The sequence below is a fragment of the Macrosteles quadrilineatus genome, unplaced genomic scaffold (genome assembly GCF_028750875.1).
Source record: "Macrosteles quadrilineatus isolate MER2022 unplaced genomic scaffold, UCM_ALF_1.0 Scaffold_6__1_contigs__length_79288215, whole genome shotgun sequence".
NCBI lineage: Eukaryota > Metazoa > Arthropoda > Insecta > Hemiptera > Cicadellidae > Macrosteles > Macrosteles quadrilineatus.
The window spans coordinates 67,109,523-67,129,170 of NW_026542599.1; the positions used below are offsets into that span (position 1 = coordinate 67,109,523).

At 35.7% G+C, this 19,648-nt stretch overlaps 1 protein-coding gene across 2 annotated transcripts in view; it reads left to right on the top strand.

Moving 5' to 3' along the window:
• LOC128997234 (regulator of G-protein signaling 20) overlaps nt 1-19,648 on the top strand; it is a 178,017-nt gene that overhangs the window by 98,976 nt on the left and 59,393 nt on the right. Inside the window, exon 2 of one of the 2 annotated variants that reach the window (XM_054422846.1) lies at nt 7,356-7,620. The exons of the other annotated variant lie outside the window; for it this stretch is intronic. Within the exon in view, the coding sequence (XP_054278821.1) occupies nt 7,496-7,620 (125 nt within the window). The 5' untranslated portion in view covers nt 7,356-7,495. The remainder of the gene's footprint in view (nt 1-7,355; nt 7,621-19,648) is intronic. 2 annotated transcript variants of the gene reach the window in all.

Below are 19,648 nucleotides of genomic sequence, written 5' to 3' on the forward strand. Positions count from 1 at the left end.
TCTTGTGGGTGGAATCGTAGTGATTTTAAATTTTGGTTATATTTTGAGTTAAAATAAAGCTCAAATTCACACCGTGGCACTAACCGTGATGTATTGCAACCAAAATTTATTTACTAAATAGAATCTAAAACATGCATGGGTCCAAAGTTTATTATAAATCTGATAATCGTATTAACACGTTACCTACCGACCGTCACACTCCGATATACCGTTGTGTCACCTGTTAGTGAATGTGTTAAGGAAATAGTATATTTCGTACCTAGTGCCGAAAATGAGCTTTTGCGGCTCGAGATAGTTTTAAGTTCGAGACGAAGTTGAGAACTTCGTCAACTCAACTACTAACTTAAAGGTTAGGCCTATGTGAAGAAATAATTTGAGTAATCAGCAAAAATAATAAATAGTTGCTAGGCAGCGGATTGCAATGCTATGAATACTTATTGTGTACCTATTTAATATGCATTAATATTTTGAAGTAAGTAAGCGAAAAGCGAGTTTTCGGCCCTAGGGATTAAAAATCTGTTCGGTCCCCAAATAACGATGACAGCTGGCATAGACAGCAACTCGTAGCTTTCGGCCTCCAATAAACGTTTGTAAAACCGCTAAAATCATAGTGTGGTGAAAACTTCTTTTCAAGAAAATAATGTAAATATTTTCATTTTATGTAGTAAAATATAGCCAGCTGTTCCCTTAATTAATAGTGCAGATTCAAAAGTATTCATGTGTTCAAATTTAAACAAATCTTTTCTCCATATGGATAAGATGGGAACTTAAAAAGCCACTGGGGCAGAGCCATGATGGAATTTCTTGAACACGCTTCTTATTGCACACCTGATTGATTCTTATTGATTGAAACCTCAATGCCAATTCCTGAGTTTTATGGCTTGTAGTTTTTGAGATAGTGATCAGTGAGTAAGTGGTATTTGACTTTTATAAGTATAGATTGGTTGCCATAACTTTTCATGTTTACTTAAGTATTTTCCTTGCGTCGCTCTGCAAATATCTTTGTTGCCAATAACTCTATTTCTATTGAGATAAGTTGTGTAAATATAGCCTTACAGATGGCCACTTATTGAGATTTATAGCTGAACTGAAGCCCCGACTCTATCATCTTAACGTCAGTAAATTATGCCAGAACCCAAAGTAAACTCAATAATGTAGTTTTGACTTTGTTGATTTAGTACCGTGATTTAGAAATCACATTTCTAGCAACAGTAGTAGCTATTTATGTAATAACAGATAACTCTATTAAACTAAATTACTGAGAAAGTTTTCTGTAAAATAACATATTTTCTAAATTGAAAAATGCGTGTTAAACGAACCAGTTTCTGTTGAATATTTTTTCATCTTGTTCAATTCATGTTTTTTTCTCATTTGGTCTTTTGTATTGGTAACGTCAATTCTTTTGTTAGACATCATCATTACTTGATTTTACTTACATTGCAACCTAAACCTGGATAATTCACAGATCACCAAATATCGTATCTAATCTTCATAAATAACTAATATCCAAGTGTTTTGTATCCACTATAGGCTGCAGAGCACATATAATCCTTACTTCCTCTTATTTTATAATACACATAGAAAGAAATACGTACTTGACAAATAAATCGTAACATGGAACTAAAAAATGATAAATTTGTTAAAATTCATTTAACATTTTTTAAATACTAACTGTCTTTGCTCAATACATTTTTGAAACTGCTCTCATTGCGAGAGAAAGTATACCAGATAACGCACAATTATACTACAATACAAGAGGAAAAGCCCCAAGAGAAAATAGTCGTAACCTTATTTTATTTTAAAATAAAAAGCCCACCTGTGTCGAAAGAAGATTTTTACGTTTTCTTCCAAATCATTAAAAAACCATTGGCAACATCAAATTTAGAAACAAATTAAACATTATCTTATAGAAATCGCTACTTACTCCATTAAAGAGGTGTTTCCTCAATTAACCTGATTTTATTGATTGTTTCCTAGTATTGTATGAATTGTAACTTTAGCTTATAACTGTATTTACTAAGTTAGGATATACTAGGTTAGGAATTTGACAATATTCAATGTACAATCATTGACTATTGGATACAGAAGGTTACTATTGGTTGTTGTATTAATAGTCAAAGGTACAATTAGTGGGGTTGTATAGCTGCATATAGTGGCAGAATATTTCAGTTCTGGCAGACAGGCTGCAATTTTATGTGGTTATAGTATACAAGTTTCTGAACCTAAAACCGCCCAGACCCCAATTTTTAAGGACCTCGGTCGTCCGTAATGACGTAATCTAAATGGTGGCCGTAAGAGGATGCTGGGTCCCCATGAATTGGCTATAACGACCGAATGCCTGAACCGATTTTCATGAAATTTGGCACACAAGTGCTTGAATACATTATCTCGGCCTGGGTTGAAAATGGTCAAGTTTCATCAAGTCATTTTAAAATGGCGGCTGATCAAAACTAAAAAGATTATGAGGAAAATAATTGTGAATTGTTTTATACAGGGAGAGTTTTAAAAGAGTTCCCCCCTTACTTTTTTATACATTTCTTAAGATATCAACTTTGAACCATGTCAGATCATTGTAGAGTAGCAAGAACTTCATTTTGACTGGGTTTACATTTTTGGCCGCCATCTTGGATCCGCCATTTTGGAAACAAAGTTATTTTTTCAAATGTAAAGATAGGGTTGTGACCCACCGTTTCAAACAAAACCTTTACGCTGAATACGATGCTGCAATCCGTTTAAAAAAATGTTGATCCATTCTAAAGTTATGAGAACTTTATATAACTGTATTTTTAGTCCATTATAACATTGTGCATTTACAAACTAAGGCCATAATCTCAAAATAGTGCTAGATAAAGATAATTGGGCACCACCATTCATTGTTGACGTATTTTAACTCAATTATGACGGATGTATTTTTTTCAGCCGCCATCTTGGATCCGCCATTTTGAAATGTGATAAATTATTTTAAATATGAAGGTGGTGTTGTGACCCATCATTTTGAACTACTTTTTTATGTTGAATTCAATGCCGCAATCCGTTTTTCATTGTCATGTTTGGTTTTTGAAATATTGACATTTTAAATAAAAATAATTGTTATATTTTATCAAGAAAGCTTGATAACAAAAAACGGATACAATAAAAACTAGTCGAAATGAAGTAATCGCTACTCTACAATTATCTGACATGGTTCGGAGTTGATATCTTAAGAAAAGTATAAAAAAGTAGGTGGGGAACTCATTTAAAACTCACCCTGTATAAAACAATTCACAATTATTTTCCTCATATTTTTTTTAGTTTTGAACGACCGCCATTTTGAAATGACTTGATGAAACTTGACCATTTTCAACCCAGGCCGACATAATGTATTCAAGCACTTGTGTGCCAAATTTCATGAAAATCGGTTCAGGCATTCGGTCGTTATAGCCAATTCATGGGGACCCAGCATCCTCTTACGGCCGCCATTTTGATGACGTCATTACGGACGACCGAGGTCCTTAAAAATTGGGGTCTGGGCGGTTTTAGGTTCAGAAACTTGTATACTATAACCACCTAAAATTGCAGCCTGTCTGCCAGAACTGAAATATTTTCCTGCTACCCAACCTGACTAAATGTACATACAATTATTGAATAAAGATATTGAAATGAAATGAAACAACTTCGTATGGTATTTTAATTGTTGAGGGATAATCTTAGTTGATCCTTAACAATTCAACAGTTATCCTTAAATTCAACTTACAATTTTTGCTCAATTTTCAATTCCACTGATGGCTGATAACCAAACTTTACACAAACTCAGTCAAACACTGGCGTCGAAGCGTTTAACCTAATTACTGGTTATTAATCACACTACACCGCCAACAATTATACCAATACAAACAGTGTACGTCATTCACCATTTAGTGAGCGATAGGTTAGTTGTTTTCACTACATGGAAAGGTAAACTGCGAAAACCGAAAGGTCAAATTGCGAACCATCGTTAATTACGGTTCCAACAATGATCTGGAGTTTGTCATTTCAAATTAACTTGTTTATTATTTATTGGAGAATAAGTTTGTTTATTACCTGGTAAGGTAAATAGTCACAATATTGTATTTCAGCCATCTAAGGTAACGAAACGTATGTAACATGTGTTGTCATGGACTATATTTACAAATCAAGAAATAAATTCGGTTTTCGTTACCTGGAAAGTTAAATTGGGAAAGGTAAAATTGTGATTGAGCACATTACAATTTCAACATTTCTATTTCAATGACTAGACCTTACTCGAAATGTCTTTCACAAAATACTAAAAATATTGCGGTTCCAATATTAGCTACCACCACCATGGGTGGAGTTTACTATTGAGAAAACTTGAATCTAGAAAAACTAATTATATAGCCACAGAATATAGAAATAGTCGTGGTACAGTCGTTTACTCTATAGTCTGTCGTAAAGTGCTTGGTCCTGAGGTTGAAGCACTCTGTCCACAAGGCACTGGTTCTAGTCCAGGCAATCCCCAATGGCTTTTTGGGTGGTGCCTTTTGGTTTAAACACTAAAAAAATTAACAAACATTTCTGAGAATTTCAGGAGAATAATACATTCTCCTTATTAGAAAACTTCTCTAAAACCTTAAGAATACAATTTTTGCTAAATAAAATAAGACTACCCAAAGGGTTTCCCCATAAAATATCAATAATTAAATTAAATTGAATTATGAAGTAGGATTGCCATGGCAAAAACCAGCTGCTATGGTATAAGCTCTCAAATAAAAAAATAATAATTCATAACAAGAAAAAAAAAACTGCCACAAACAAATTGACAACCTCCTCCTTTTGTTGGTAGTGGGGAAGTCAGTTAAAAACAGAAAAAACAGTGTTCCACTATCAAACTACTATCATACAAATATAAATAACTAACGAAATGAAACTATATATATATATATATATATTCAGTGTGGGAAGAGAAGTATTTTAACGGGGAATTGAGGGTTGGTCGATGCGACATTATCAAGTTAGACGCCGTTCTGGTCATTAGTCAGCAACTGTCATCAGTTACACTAATGGTGGCTCCTGACAGCACACTGACTACTCGAGTTGGCTCTCAATATATTACTGATCTCACTGCTATTAAGAGTTGACTCTGAACATGAATCAATATATTTAATACAAGGGTTTTCTCTGTAACATCTCTTCTAAAGGACATTATTTTTGGTAAGGATTATTATATGGAAATATTTATGGTGACAGCAGTCCCGATTTATTAGAATCTGTGTTTTTAGCCCCTGAGCTGTAACGTAACTAAAAACATGCTTTATCCACGTCAATACAGCTCAAATGGTGTGACTACGTTGGTTACGGCCGTTTCGGCATTGCCACCATCAGATGAAGTAGCGTCGTTGAAGTCAACACACTCAAAACACCGAATAATATTACGAATAAAATTTACAAAAACGAACAGGCTTGTCGTACAACGGAAAACGGAATACAACGGAAAACGGAACCCGTTATACTCGGAACGGGAAACGTCAACCAGTACAGTTTTTAAGATAGGCCTGTTCGTTTTTGTAAAATGTATTCGTAATTTTGTTCGTGTGTGCTGTGTGTTTTGACTTCAACGACGCTACTTCAGCCGAAATTTCGTGTCTGACGATGGCATTTTGACGCAAAAACGGCCGTAGTTACACCATTTGAACTGTATTGACGAAGGTAAGGCCTATTTTTAGTACCTGTTACAGTTTTTTCCTAACTTTAGTTTAGCCTAAAACAATGCTTGAGTTGTATAACAGTAAACGTCGAAAGTGCTAGCTACTTGCTAACTAAATACACCATAAGCTCTAGAAGGACGTTATCTTCGTTATTATTCAGTAAATACTCGAATATAAGTTAAGTCTCTTAAAATCACTCCATGCTATTGTGCGTGATACACGCGGTTGATTATTTCAGCACAACACCGATGGGAGTGTGCATGGCTAGGGAAGCTGTCCATACTATTGTGCATGTTACACGCGATAGATTATTTCAGCACAACGCCGATGGGAGTGTGCATGGCTAGGGAAGCTGTCCATACTATTGTGCATGTTACACGCGATAGATTATTTCAGCACAACGCCGATGGGAGTGTGCATGGCTAGGGAAGCTGTCCATACTATTGTGCATGTTACACGCGATAGATTATTTCAGCACAACGCCGATGGGAGTGTGCATGGCTAGGGAAGCTGTCGGATGTTGGCGTTGGTATTTGTTTACAAATCGATTGAAGCTCGTGGGACGAAGCCAAGATTCTCGGGCGCGACCACCGATGTGAGACCAAAGCCTTAGAAAATATTGGCACACATGCATAGTGTGAGATATGTTCTTTTATGTAATTTAAGAGTACGAGGTGTGGCTAGGATAAAACCGGACTGATGCTGAAAAATAAATGTATTTACAATTATTTACAATTTGATGTTATCTCTTTCAATGTACTCTCCTCCTTGGTCTCTACACCGCTCCATACGAATTTTCCACTGTTCATAGCAAAGCATATGCAGCAGCAGATCATTTTCAGTAAGTCCATACATTACTTCCGTCGCTTTTTCTTTTACTGCTTCAACACTCTCAAATCTAGTTCCTTTCAAAGCTGACTTGACTTTAGGGAAAAGAAAGAAGTCACAGGGGGCCAAATCAGGTGAGTAGGGTGGATGGTCTAAGATGGGAATGTTGTGATTGGCTAAAAACGTCTTCACTGACAACGCATTGTGAGCTGGGGCATTGTCTTGGTGCAGGATCCATGACTTTGTTTTCCACAAATCGTTCCGCTTTCTCCGTACTCGCTCACGTAGGGTAGTAAGGACACTAATGTAGTAATGCTGATTCACTGTTTGTCCCTCTGGTACCCAATCAATGTGCACAATCCCTTTGATATAAAAAAAAAAACAATCATCATTGCCTTGAATTTTGATTTTGACCCTCGTTCCACGTATAAAAATACGGTCAACATGACGGTAATAAATTACGGATGAAATATGTTACAACTGAGGAACAGTTGGTATAATTGACAAGTTGGTGGATAATTAATAAAACTATAAAACTCTAATAGTAGCACGTATTGTTTGTAGTGTTACCTTAAATCCACCCAAGTTATTCTTATCCTAAAACTGGTCGCAGTTTGAAAAATAATAATGGATTATATTTGGTGGTGTATCAGTAGTCGTAGCACTCAAAAGATCCTTTAATTCACATGAAACCATAACTATTAATGTTAATCTTTAATTTTCCAATTTCAAGTATATTTCGATAATAATGAAACTATTTTCTACATTTGTTACCAATCAGCACTATTTAGTACTAAAACAAAACATTCTTAACCCCTTCTTCAACTTTTTCACCAATTTTATCAGTCTCTCTGTGCAAAGAACATTATTTTCAAACCCATTCGAAGATGTAGCCTAGTGAGCTACAATACAGCTTTGGCTGTTCAGTGAGTGTAGTGATGGTTGTCAGTGATGTTAGTGATCAGTGATCAGTGATTAGTGACAACATGGAGGGTTCTAGTCATGGAGAGTCTTCGGATCCAGCGGAAGCTTCCACGACAACCCCCCTCCCTAGACCAACCGGGACCATCCGGGACCGATGGAAGGCAGTTGTGAAGAAGATGAGGAAAAGGTATTGGATGCACATTCAGTAAAATCGAAAACTGTTAAAAGTTTGAAAACTTAACCACGAATTGGGTTAGATGTAGAGTATTTCACAAGATCCAAGATCAGAAGATCCAAAAGTACAGTCATAACCAGAATTACAATTTTACTCTGTGAAGTAAACTTTTGAAATAGACTATACGTTTCACTCTCAATGTTCCGATCGTAGTTGGGTCAGAAGATCCAAAAGATGAGATATTCTCTCATATTGAATGAGTTTAAATACACGCCGTCATCAGCCTCGTGCCCTCTTATTTGTTTTCTTATGTGATTCTTTCAATTATTACTTTCTTCCCCTATATGTGTATTTAAACGCCTCCAATCTGAAAGTTCATACTTTTGGATCTTCCGATCTGACATTACTTTTTGGATCTTTCAATTGTAGTTGGGTCGTGAAACATAGTGAAACGTACAGAATCTTTCATAAGTTTACTTCACAATGTAAAATTGTACTACTGGTTATGACTGTACTTGGATCTTCCGATCTGCAATATAAACTCTGGCTCTTCCGATTTTAGATCTTGTGAAGATGATCCGTTAGATGTACTTAGAGTATAAGTTTGGGTATAAAAAACATTATTGTAAACACCGAAACCTTACAAGTGCTAAATTTAAATTCGATAGATTATTTGGTCCTTTTAAATTTGTAAAAACATAAATTACAAGCAGTTCATTAAGGTACAGTTTGTTGTGTTTTAGGAGAGTCTCTGTCTAATCTAGCATATTGAGCCTCTATTCGCCCTCAGTAATATTAGTGGGTTCTATATCCTGTTAATCCACTAAATGTGAAGTGGCAAAACCGCTGAAGCGGCATAGAGCCACTCAGTGTTTAAGATTATTTCATATAAATTTACACCAGCGTAGACAATAATGAATTCTATTTTTTTATGCTGGAGTAACGTTGTTCATTTAAAACGGATTCTTTCAGTACTAATAATGTTATATTTGTATTTAAAAGAATGAGAAAACGCAAGATGGGGGGGGGGGGTGTACAGTTGATTTAAATCCTAGAATATTTTGTAGTGCTCCATATTCAGATTATTACTTTTGTAATGTATATAATCCTACACTGGTATAAAATTCAAATTAACTTGGCGATTAATTTCAGAAATTAATTCCAAAAATTTTTAATAGTCGTATGCTTGCAAGAAAACAACCCCTATTGGTTTAGATTTTATGCAAAAGAATATAACAAATTCAATAACTTACACTCTTAGATATTTAAAATGTTAGCTAAATATACAGGTTGAAATCTTTCCGAAAACAAAAGTATGAGAGTAAGGTTAAAGTCAACAACATTTATATACTGCACATGATGTAAACAGATACTGTAGGAGGGTTCAAAAACTAATATTATGAGAGTCGTGTTGCATAATGTATAAGGAATGAAGTAGCAGAGCAGGCAGTGCCATCTATGTTGTACACTTAGCTATATCAAAACAGATGATTTTAAAATTCACATCCCCGTCTGTACTCCGATAATTTCATCACACAGTCTAGTTTCGTTGCAACTGTTGCAAACGCAGTATCAAAGCTTGCAACATAGGTTTTATATATTGTTATCATAATTTCATATTAAATTTCTTTAAATGAATGATTTCAAATAGTTTTAGTGGCCTTGCATTTTAATAATGAGTAAGTATGGAGGACTTCTCTCATTATGCTTGGATTAATGATTGTATACTTTTACATTGTGCAATTAGGTACTCATTTTAAAATAAATTTTTTATACAATTCGGGTTTATCAAGGATAAAATAATAAAAGTATTTTCTAACCTTAGTAATCTGAAATCGATCACTTAACTTGAATCAATTTTGAAGTAGAAACTTCATTTTCGGATAATATGTCCAAAATATTATGAACATGCATAATTCCATCTGAATATTAAAATCTGATTATATTTATCATCAATGGTAAATTTTATGTTGTAAAGTTTCTGAAGTTAACACCTGTAAGTAATATTATAGTTTGCATATATTCAAATGTAAATGTATTCATGTGGCAATACTTAATATCTCGTCAGAACATAAATGTATCACAATGATGTGCTTTGGATGTCATTAAGTCATAATAGTGTAGTGGGCTATTTACTTGCTTTGTAACGTTGGTAGTTTGCAATTCAATTCAGTGTCGCCAACAAAACAATTCTAAAACTGACGCCAGCGATAGAACTTAAATTGAACCTATGTCCTTGTTTTATTGACATATAACATATCATGGACAAACAAAACGAAATTGCCTATTAACTTTAACTGATTGAAGCTGTACAGTTTGATGTTTTGGAATGTAAAGAATGTTGAGTTAGGGGTTTTTGTTAAGGTTTATGTTGTAATATCTTTAAACGTTATGTTTAATAATTAGAGCGTATTTTTTAAAGAAGGTTCGTAAAATGTGTGGAAAAATCAAATTTAGATCTTAGTAGTGGTCAAATAAATCATATTGAAGTAACAATTTTTTTTACAGCTAGCTGGTTAAAGCTGGGCAAAGATTAATTGGCCGATTTATCTGTTATGAGGATTTATCTGTTTACTCACGGGAATTGGTTTTCTCTGGGCCGCTTTAGATAAAGAGCGTGGTTCAAATTTGTGAATTAATAAATAGATTGCTAACCTTTGTCACCAAAAGCTCTACATTAAATTGCTGTCTTTTAAAAGGAGGGAAACATTTTAAAACCAAATATTGTTTAGATCATCTGTTCAACTAAATTATGGTAAATGTTTATTTGGTAAAACCTTAAGTGATTGCTTTGCAATTTCCTCAATTATAAGGATTCGGTTCGACTTTTTGTTTATTTACATTTTTTAGTGTTGATTTGATACGCATTCCTAGTAGCTACAATACTTGTATAGTAGTTAATATTTTTTTAGCTTGGTATAAACTTGACATATTACAATGACACTGTATTATGCAAATATGTTTAAAAATCATAAAAAAGAATGATGACAAAAATGCACTGAGTTAAGTAATCTTATAGCCAAAATCTAAATAAATTCTTAGTTAGCATCGTCTTATTAAAATACTTGAAAGTACAAAAATACGTCAAATAACACTTGTAATAATATATTTACACTAATATTGTTTACTGATAAGACGGTGTAAACATATGAAAGATAATAAATGGTGATCGATTTCGATTGGACACTCCAATCATCATCAGGCCCAATAGGCGAATCTGCTATTGGGCCTGATGATGATTGGATTTTCCAATTGAAATCGATCACCACATACCACATTTTACACCTTTCATATGTAGGAACTTGTGGTTTGTGAAATCCTCCACCCAACATTCATACACAAATTTATCCACAAATTCATCTTAGTCAAGGACATAGGCTACTGTACCTGATGGCGATGTCTTACTCACATTATAAGTACAGATTTAACTTAAATTAAACTGTCTTTATTTATTTATTTATTACATACACGGCAAACGCCATTTTACAAGGGAGCTGAGTTGAGATTATACAAATTAAATGTGACTTAAAGTGAAATAGGTAAGTGCGATCAATAATTAAATATTATAACAAGTATGAAATACTAATAAATAATATGACATATAATAATATGAAATACGATAATGTGACGGTGCAATTTCGTCCTGGGACAAAATTGTACTGTCGGCCTCGGATAGCTAAACTAATTGAGTTAGTCCAGGGTTAGTAGTAATAATAATAGTTAAGTTTTAAAATATGGGCTCAGATATGGTCGTTAAAGCATCAGCTTTCAGTGAATGACACATTCATCACTGCCCGGGTTAGGCCCTAATTTAAACAAATTAATAATTAGGTGTTAATTCCGTGAGTGAAACACTGGTCGTAATTAACTAAAATCTTAACTTCGAAAATAAAATAAAACCTCTACTTAATGGATATACCGTGTTTCACTTTTGGAATTAAAACCAATTATACTTACAATTAACCGATTTGATTGTCGCGGGTCCACCGAGCTATTTCGCCCTGGCCTAACACCTACTATTCGACGACACCAGAGTTATTTCACCACTGGCTAATTACCGGGCTATTCCGCCCTCGACCTACGGTTTCGCGATGTATATGCGCGGATCCGAGAGCTATTCCGCCCTCGGCCTAACACCTAGTATTCGACGCTACCAGGGTTATTTCACCACTGGTTTATTTACCGGGCTATTCCGCCCTCGACCTATCGTCTCGCAATATACGCGGTCCGAGAGCTATTCCGCCCTCAGCCGAACCCTAGTATTCGACGCTTCCAGGGTTATTCCACCACTGGTTATTACCGGGCTATTCCGCCCTCGCCCTACCAGGGAGATGTTGCTAGCTATTCGCCCAGCAATCAAGTCCGACTGGCCCGTGTCCTGCGCGGCTTTTATAGGAGTCGCGACGCTAGCGCAGTGCGTGGCCGCTCGGTGAACTAATGACTCTGCGCGGGCCATTTGAATTCGTACGAACGCTCGTTTTCTAATCTCGTAATATTTTAACCGTTACACCCCCTCTTTAGTTCGGGGTGAGAAAAAAAATGCATGAAAAAAAAATTCTCTCACTTCAGAGAAATCAACAATGGGTGCCATCATCTCACGTAACTGAAATGAAAACTCTCGTACAAAATAAAACAATATTCTTGTGATGTTAAAGACGCTTTTTCAACATCAAATCGTCATGCCGTCCTAGAAAAGGCCTAAGACCCTTAACTCAAAATACTTGTTTCTATTTCCATTCGGGGGGTTTATTTTGTACTGACCTATGACAATAACAGGGCCCTTCATATTTCGGCACCAATCGACTCGCAATAGCTTCGGTTTTCGACGCGAGCACGTGAGTTTGCTTTAGAACGGACTGACCAACATTGTACTGCACATCCCTTCTCCGTAGGTTAGCCTGTCTATTTGAGGCATTTCGAAGGTTCTTTTGGGTGTCATCGTACAATTTCGTACAACGCCGTGTCCGTTTAGCATGTTTTACCTCACGCTCTTGCTCTCCTAATTCCGAAGTATATTTTCCGTATGAGGACGGATATTTACTTACTTTTGCAAACGAAGTATGATACCCAAGATCTGGGTTTGGTTGCTCGGTGACCTTTGAGGTTTGTAGCGAAGGCTTGAAATGCGCGACTACGTGACAGATTGTGACTCGTACATCTTCAGCCGGTGGCTGCTTAACGGGGTTTTGTGACAACGCATCGGCAACTCTGTTATCAGTCTCTTTACGAATCGTGACTTCAAATTCGTCATCTTGTTTCAAATGACAAGTTTTAACGTTGTACGTAATCAAGCCTAATTTATGTAGCGTATCTACTCCCAAAACAGCATCGCTAGTCAGCGAAGGTAGATGGACTGCATTTAAAACGTTTTTCCTATCGTCAATCGTAGCCTCAAACTCGAAAAGCTCAGTTTGTTTCGCTGTCGTACCGTCCGCAAATCGAGTCTCAATAGAAACTGGCTTAGGCCTAATTTCACAACTTACCAAGTGTTTCGCCACTTTGGAACTAATCAGGCTCACAGCTGCCCCAGAATCCAAAAGAGCCAAATAGTTTTCCCCATAAATAGAAATCGCAACGTACGGCCGATTGTCCGTGGGATCTTTGACTGACCCAAAACCCATCGGAAATATTTTAATACGCTCCAACCAATCGTTCCAACTAGAGGGTTTTTGTGTAACCTGGGTATGAGCTCCTACCACCAGAGTCCGAGTTTCGTTTCCCAGATTGCACCTACAATTGACTGTTTTAATACCCATAGTTTTACAGTTAAAACATTTTAAAACTTTTGGGCGTCGGCAATCTCGGTATAAATGCCCTATTTTATCGCAATTCCAGCATGTGATCGGTTGTCGTGCAGTTTGTTTCATCTGCTTACATTCTCCTATAGTCGCGATATTTGCGGTATGCGCGGCATTCGGCCTACGTGTATTGTAGTTATCGCTATTTTGATTAACCATGCGGTTATTCCACCGCTGGTTAAAATCGTATTTTCGATGAGAAGCTTTATTCTGCAATTGATGTAATGATTTATTTACATCGTCACGCATTCCTTCATTTTCGCGTTCGTGTGTATTTATTTCTGATACATTAACGACGGGTTGTGCAAAATGTATTTCTCGTTGCTTTCGTGGCTGATACGCGGTTTCCGGTACCAGAGCCATCGACGGCGGCGGCGGCGGACGATACAACGCCCTGTCGCGCATATAACTTTCAACATGCGTTGCTTGCGTAATCATCTCCTCAAGAGAGAATATTTCTCCTCTCCTCATCGTTAATTTGTAGTCCGGTCGCATATTGGTAAAAATAATGTCAAGCTTTTGTTGTAACGAAAGCCCGCCTTTCCTTCTCATTAACGTCGTTATCGCAACTACAAAGTCCCTAAAAGGCTCCTTTTCGCCCTGTGTTCGCCGCCTTATCTCCTCATCAAGGTTTCGCTGATAACCCTGTGGCAGAAATTGTAGCGCGAAACTATCTCTAAACGTCGCGAATGTCGACCAAAAATCCTTTCCATTTCTGTACCACAAAAGTGCAGTACCGGTAAGCAATTCGGGAAGTGCTTTAAGTATTTCGTTATCGTTAATCCCGTATGCTTCGATTAGCTCGTCAAGTCGTTCGAGGAATGATATGGGATCTTTATGTCCGTCGAACTTAACATTCCATTTTCTCACAATACTACAAACTGATGGCGTAGTATTATATTCGTCCGTCAAATGTCGCATTTTGCTAACAGTAGGCCTATTTGACGTAACTGTTTGCGTACTCATAATAGGCACCGAGCTGTAAGTTAATCCTCCCGTGCCTCGCATTGGCTGTGTTGGCTCGTTAGTTTCGTAAGTATTCGATTGTCGTGTTAAATTTGAAATTGATTCACACAATTCCTCGAACGGTACATATTCTGGCATTCCTAAAATTTCTTTGATTTTATTAACCTCGTTCGTGGTCGTTTTAGATATCGCGTCAGTACTTGTAGTAGCAGTAATCGTCGAAGTACCAGTCGTTTCGATCGGTTTGGTCGATTTCGATATCGCCCCAGTACTCGTAGTAGTAGTAATCGTCGAAGTACTAGTCGTTTCGATCGATTTGGTCGTTTTCGATATTGCACCAGTACTTGTAGCACTACTTGCGGTGCTCGATGTAGTCCTGAGAGTTTTTTCCGCAATCGTTTTACTCGGAGTAACTACGTAGTATACGGGCCAGAGAAGATAAGACCAAATGTCTAAGAATAATCGTAAAACTCGCATTTTCGATATTTACCGTCCTTTCTCACTGAAAAACAAATCGTTCGGGCGCCAGCCAAAAATGGCAAAAATTAACTATCGATAACTATATAATTACCAAGTCCCTGTTCGCTGCGCCATTTGTGACGGTGCAATTTCGTCCTGGGACAAAATTGTACTGTCGGCCTCGGATAGCTAAACTAATTGAGTTAGTCCAGGGTTAGTAGTAATAATAATAGTTAAGTTTTAAAATATGGGCTCAGATATGGTCGTTAAAGCATCAGCTTTCAGTGAATGACACACTCATCACTGCCCGGGTTAGGCCCTAATTTAAACAAATTAATAATTAGGTGTTAATTCCGTGAGTGAAACACTGGTCGTAATTAACTAAAATCTTAACTTCGAAAATAAAATAAAACCTCTACTTAATGGATATACCGTGTTTCACTTTTGGAATTAAAACCAATTATACTTACAATTAACCGATTTGATTGTCGCGGGTCCACCGAGCTATTTCGCCCTGGCCTAACACCTACTATTCGACGACACCAGAGTTATTTCACCACTGGCTAATTACCGGGCTATTCCGCCCTCGACCTACGGTTTCGCGATGTATATGCGCGGATCCGAGAGCTATTCCGCCCTCGGCCTAACACCTAGTATTCGACGCTACCAGGGTTATTTCACCACTGGTTTATTTACCGGGCTATTCCGCCCTCGACCTATCGTCTCGCAATATACGCGGTCCGAGAGCTATTCCGCCCTCAGCCGAACCCTAGTATTCGACGCTTCCAGGGTTATTCCACCACTGGTTATTACCGGGCTATTCCGCCCTCGCCCTACCAGGGAGATGTTGCTAGCTATTCGCCCAGCAATCAAGTCCGACTGGCCCGTGTCCTGCGCGGCTTTTATAGGAGTCGCGACGCTAGCGCAGTGCGTGGCCGCTCGGTGAACTAATGACTCTGCGCGGGCCATTTGAATTCGTACGAACGCTCGTTTTCTAATCTCGTAATATTTTAACCGTTACAATAACAACACAGTTATGATGAATATTATAGAATATAATTATAGGTACATGATTTACAAGACGTGACAGCTATACAGGCATATTCATGAAAAACAATATAAATAGACAATTTAACAACAAAAACAATCATAAATAGACTATAAACAACGAAAACTACATAACAAACCATTTTGAACAAGACAATATAGATCATTTACAACAAAAACAAAAAAAGTAGACTATTTAACAACAATAACAAAATAAATAGACCATTCAAAAGTAAAACAGAAAGAGAGACAGATGAGTGACAATTATTAACAAGATTTCACTACATGTGCATTCTTCTGAGTACTCTTAATATTTCTTTATACATATTTTTTCTTATTTCTTTTCTTATTTTTTTTATTTTTTTCTTATTTCTTTGCATTTTTTTTTAGTATTTCTTTTGAGTTCTGTCTTCTTAAAAAAAAATCACGTCACACAGTTAAGCATCCATCCAACAGCTGGTGTTATAAACATTGGGAATTGATGAAAAATATATCAATACTAAGTAATAATTGAATGCGACTCTCAGCACTAATTTATCCTCAACACGCCAATGGATCTTTATAATCAAGACAGATGGTTCTTCATAAACGATCTATTCCTCCCACCAATTCAAATTAAGGCAATCAATTACTAACTGCTACACGAAGGCCGATGGAAGCAAAACCTGTCAATATAAATTTGTTGTTTTATAAGTTATGAAGTAATAACTACTTGATCTATTTCTAATGAATTTGTCTAGACAACTAAGAAGTTAAAATAACGTGGTTTTATTGTTCAATTTATATTTCACGTGCAATTTTGGAGTCTGCTAGAAGATAGCCACCACCATTTTTCGCTCTGTGCAAGTAAGGTTAGGTTAGGTTAGTTTATATAATTTTCATTGCCTTTATATTTAGAGAAAACATTTCTAGTGATGGCCTTCGTTAAGATTTTCACACTATGGCGATGGTTGTAACTTGAAACATTTTAATTTCTTACACTAAATAATTTTGTTTTAGTCATTGCTACGAAATCGATTCTTCGAGGATATACAAGTCAATATAGTCCCTGTGATACAGAGCAAACTATAATTTTTGTAAAAAGTTTTAAAAGCAAAGGCCTATAACTGCTTGTAAAAAGTTATGTCAAATTGGATTGTTGGAATTAGATTAGATGTTACGATTCGACTAAAAATAAAAGTTTACCTTTAGGGATGTCTATGCAACATTATTTTCCGGTAATTGAGGTACCATAAAATAATTTTCAAGTACTTGCTTCAGATGTGTGCTTTGTGTTTAGGTTAGTATAGGTATTTGATTAATCCATTCAATTTGCTTATTGACCTTGAAGATGGTTGTAGTGAATTAATTCGACCAACTATCATCATATTATAGCGTCGTATGTAAACACAGTAGTATAAATTTATCTTTAGTACTTTAGAAAAGCTCGGTTATACCCAAAGTCAATAATTATGCAATTTTATCATGCGAGTGGGTGAATTTTTGCAAAAATGCCAGATGTGACAGTTTTTAGCACATTAGAAAGATATGGCGAAATCAGCAAATGTAGTAAAGCACTAACGTTGTTCCTTTCATCTTTTTTATCCAATTATTTAGGTTTGTTAATGTCAATGTTCAGGCTCTGGCTGGCTCTCGGATTTTATATTTTCCAACTCTTCTTTTTATAAAAATTATTTTAATAAAACATTTTATTTGTTACAATTTTTGAAGGTGTATTAACATCTCGAATATCTTGCTTAATTATAAAAGTTGTTTTTTTTTTGTATCAATTATTTTTGTAGTAAGTGCAAGGCATGATATCGCATTATCATGCTTCTGATTTGGACATATTATTGACGTGTTTTCTTTTTATATTTTTCGTTTACTAAAAGTAATGACACGGTATTCGTTATTGGTTAAAGTTCCAAAACCGATATAGCACTTACCTCAAAGATGGAACCACTCAGGTCACTATTCTTCTTGTTTTATTTATACGTTATACCATTGACTATTGGATACTGAAGGCTATATATACCGTATTTTATACAGACTTTTTTTAATTTTTTTCTTTTGTATGTTTAATTGCACAAAGTAATGGACTTAGTACCTGCAATACCTTTACCAAAAGCTGGAAATAGACAGATTTAGGCCTAATAATGTATTGGTGTATAGCTGGTTCATATAGTAAAAATACATTTAAAGTTCTAAACAAAGTTATGTCGCTATCTATTTCAAACACGCTCTTTCTTGGGCAGATAAGGTGGGTTCCGGAACCCAATCAAGTAGAGTTGATTCAATATTCGAACCAAATTTCTTAGAAATAACAGTTAAGACAAACGATGTTTTTGTTTCTGGGACTTGTACACGATAACGTACCTAGTTCCAAAACCTAGGTTTTCCAATTGCCTATCTATATCATGATAGCCTTTCATATTTGAGAAATCCTCCAATTGAGATAAACACCTCCTGGATCACACTGGAGCGGGGCTTCGTCCCCCGAGTTACCGGGCTCAAATCTTGCCAATGACCAATTTTAGCAGCGACACTCTCCTAGCATGAAGTAATGTGTAACACGTTTCTGTAGAGGCTATTTCTAGAAAATGGTTGGATATAAAACAAATTGAATAATAATAGTTGATAAAACATGAGAGATATTCTATGTGAGCTAGAAGCAATGTAGCCGTCCAGTAGATCAGCTTTCGACTCACGTCCGAGCCACTTAAAGCGTTGATTATAGTTATCGCCAGCTCGCTTGATCGTTTAGTCTATAACCTCGCCATTCTTTATCTTTACTGTTATTGGTTTGTTGGCGCACGCAGGGTATATCCATTCTAAAATATCTTATCAGTGATTGGTTTTTGGCTCCATAAAATGTCTAAAATGAGATTGATAACTGGAAGTTTAGATTATATTTGAATGACAGGTAGAATTATATATATTATTAGTAAAACTCTCACTTCTAAGCTACATGAGACCAACTCAGATTTAACTCATACTTTAGTGCATGATCGAAGTTGTCTATTGTAGTTAGGAAAAAGTTAAAATCACAAAAAATGTTTAAGTAATCATTTTTTTGCTAGCCAACTTTAATTACAATTTTATTGTACACTAAACTACAGTATTCTTTTCAGCCTTATAACTTTTGTATTAAATTATTTCCATAAGCATAGTAATTCAACTTTTATGATTATTATAACAGTTATTGTTAATTAGCCATTGTTGGTGTAATACTCGTACAATAAAACATGTAAGTAGTTTTTTTGCATTATGCTTACTTTAGTATGATTAGTACGGTTTTTTAAATTATGTTAACATCCTGTATCAAATGTATTCCATTAGTAAATTAGCTTCCTGTACGCTACTGTCTTTGTATAGCTATTTCCTCGTTTATTTCCTCTTTTAGTTTTCCTTGTTCCTTGTTTAGTTTCTGAGTTAGTTGGCTTATATTTTTATCATTTTTTATTTTAGGAGTTATATATATTTATATATTTAGTATTAAGAACTATATTTTAAGTAAGTAATATCAGTAATAGAATGATAATAGTACCGTATTAGTCTTGAAAAAAATAACAACTAATCAAACAAACCTTCATAAATTACACTTCCGTTTCTTAATCACCTCGTAACATTCAGTATGGGAAAGCAGAAATGATACAAACCTCGAAGAAGCCAAGAAAACAGAACTTGGTTGCCTAAAAGTTTATATATACATTATATAAACTCTATTAGATATAATTGATATTTTCATCGCATCCTAAAACAAATCCCCTTGCGCCGAGCGGACTTGATTA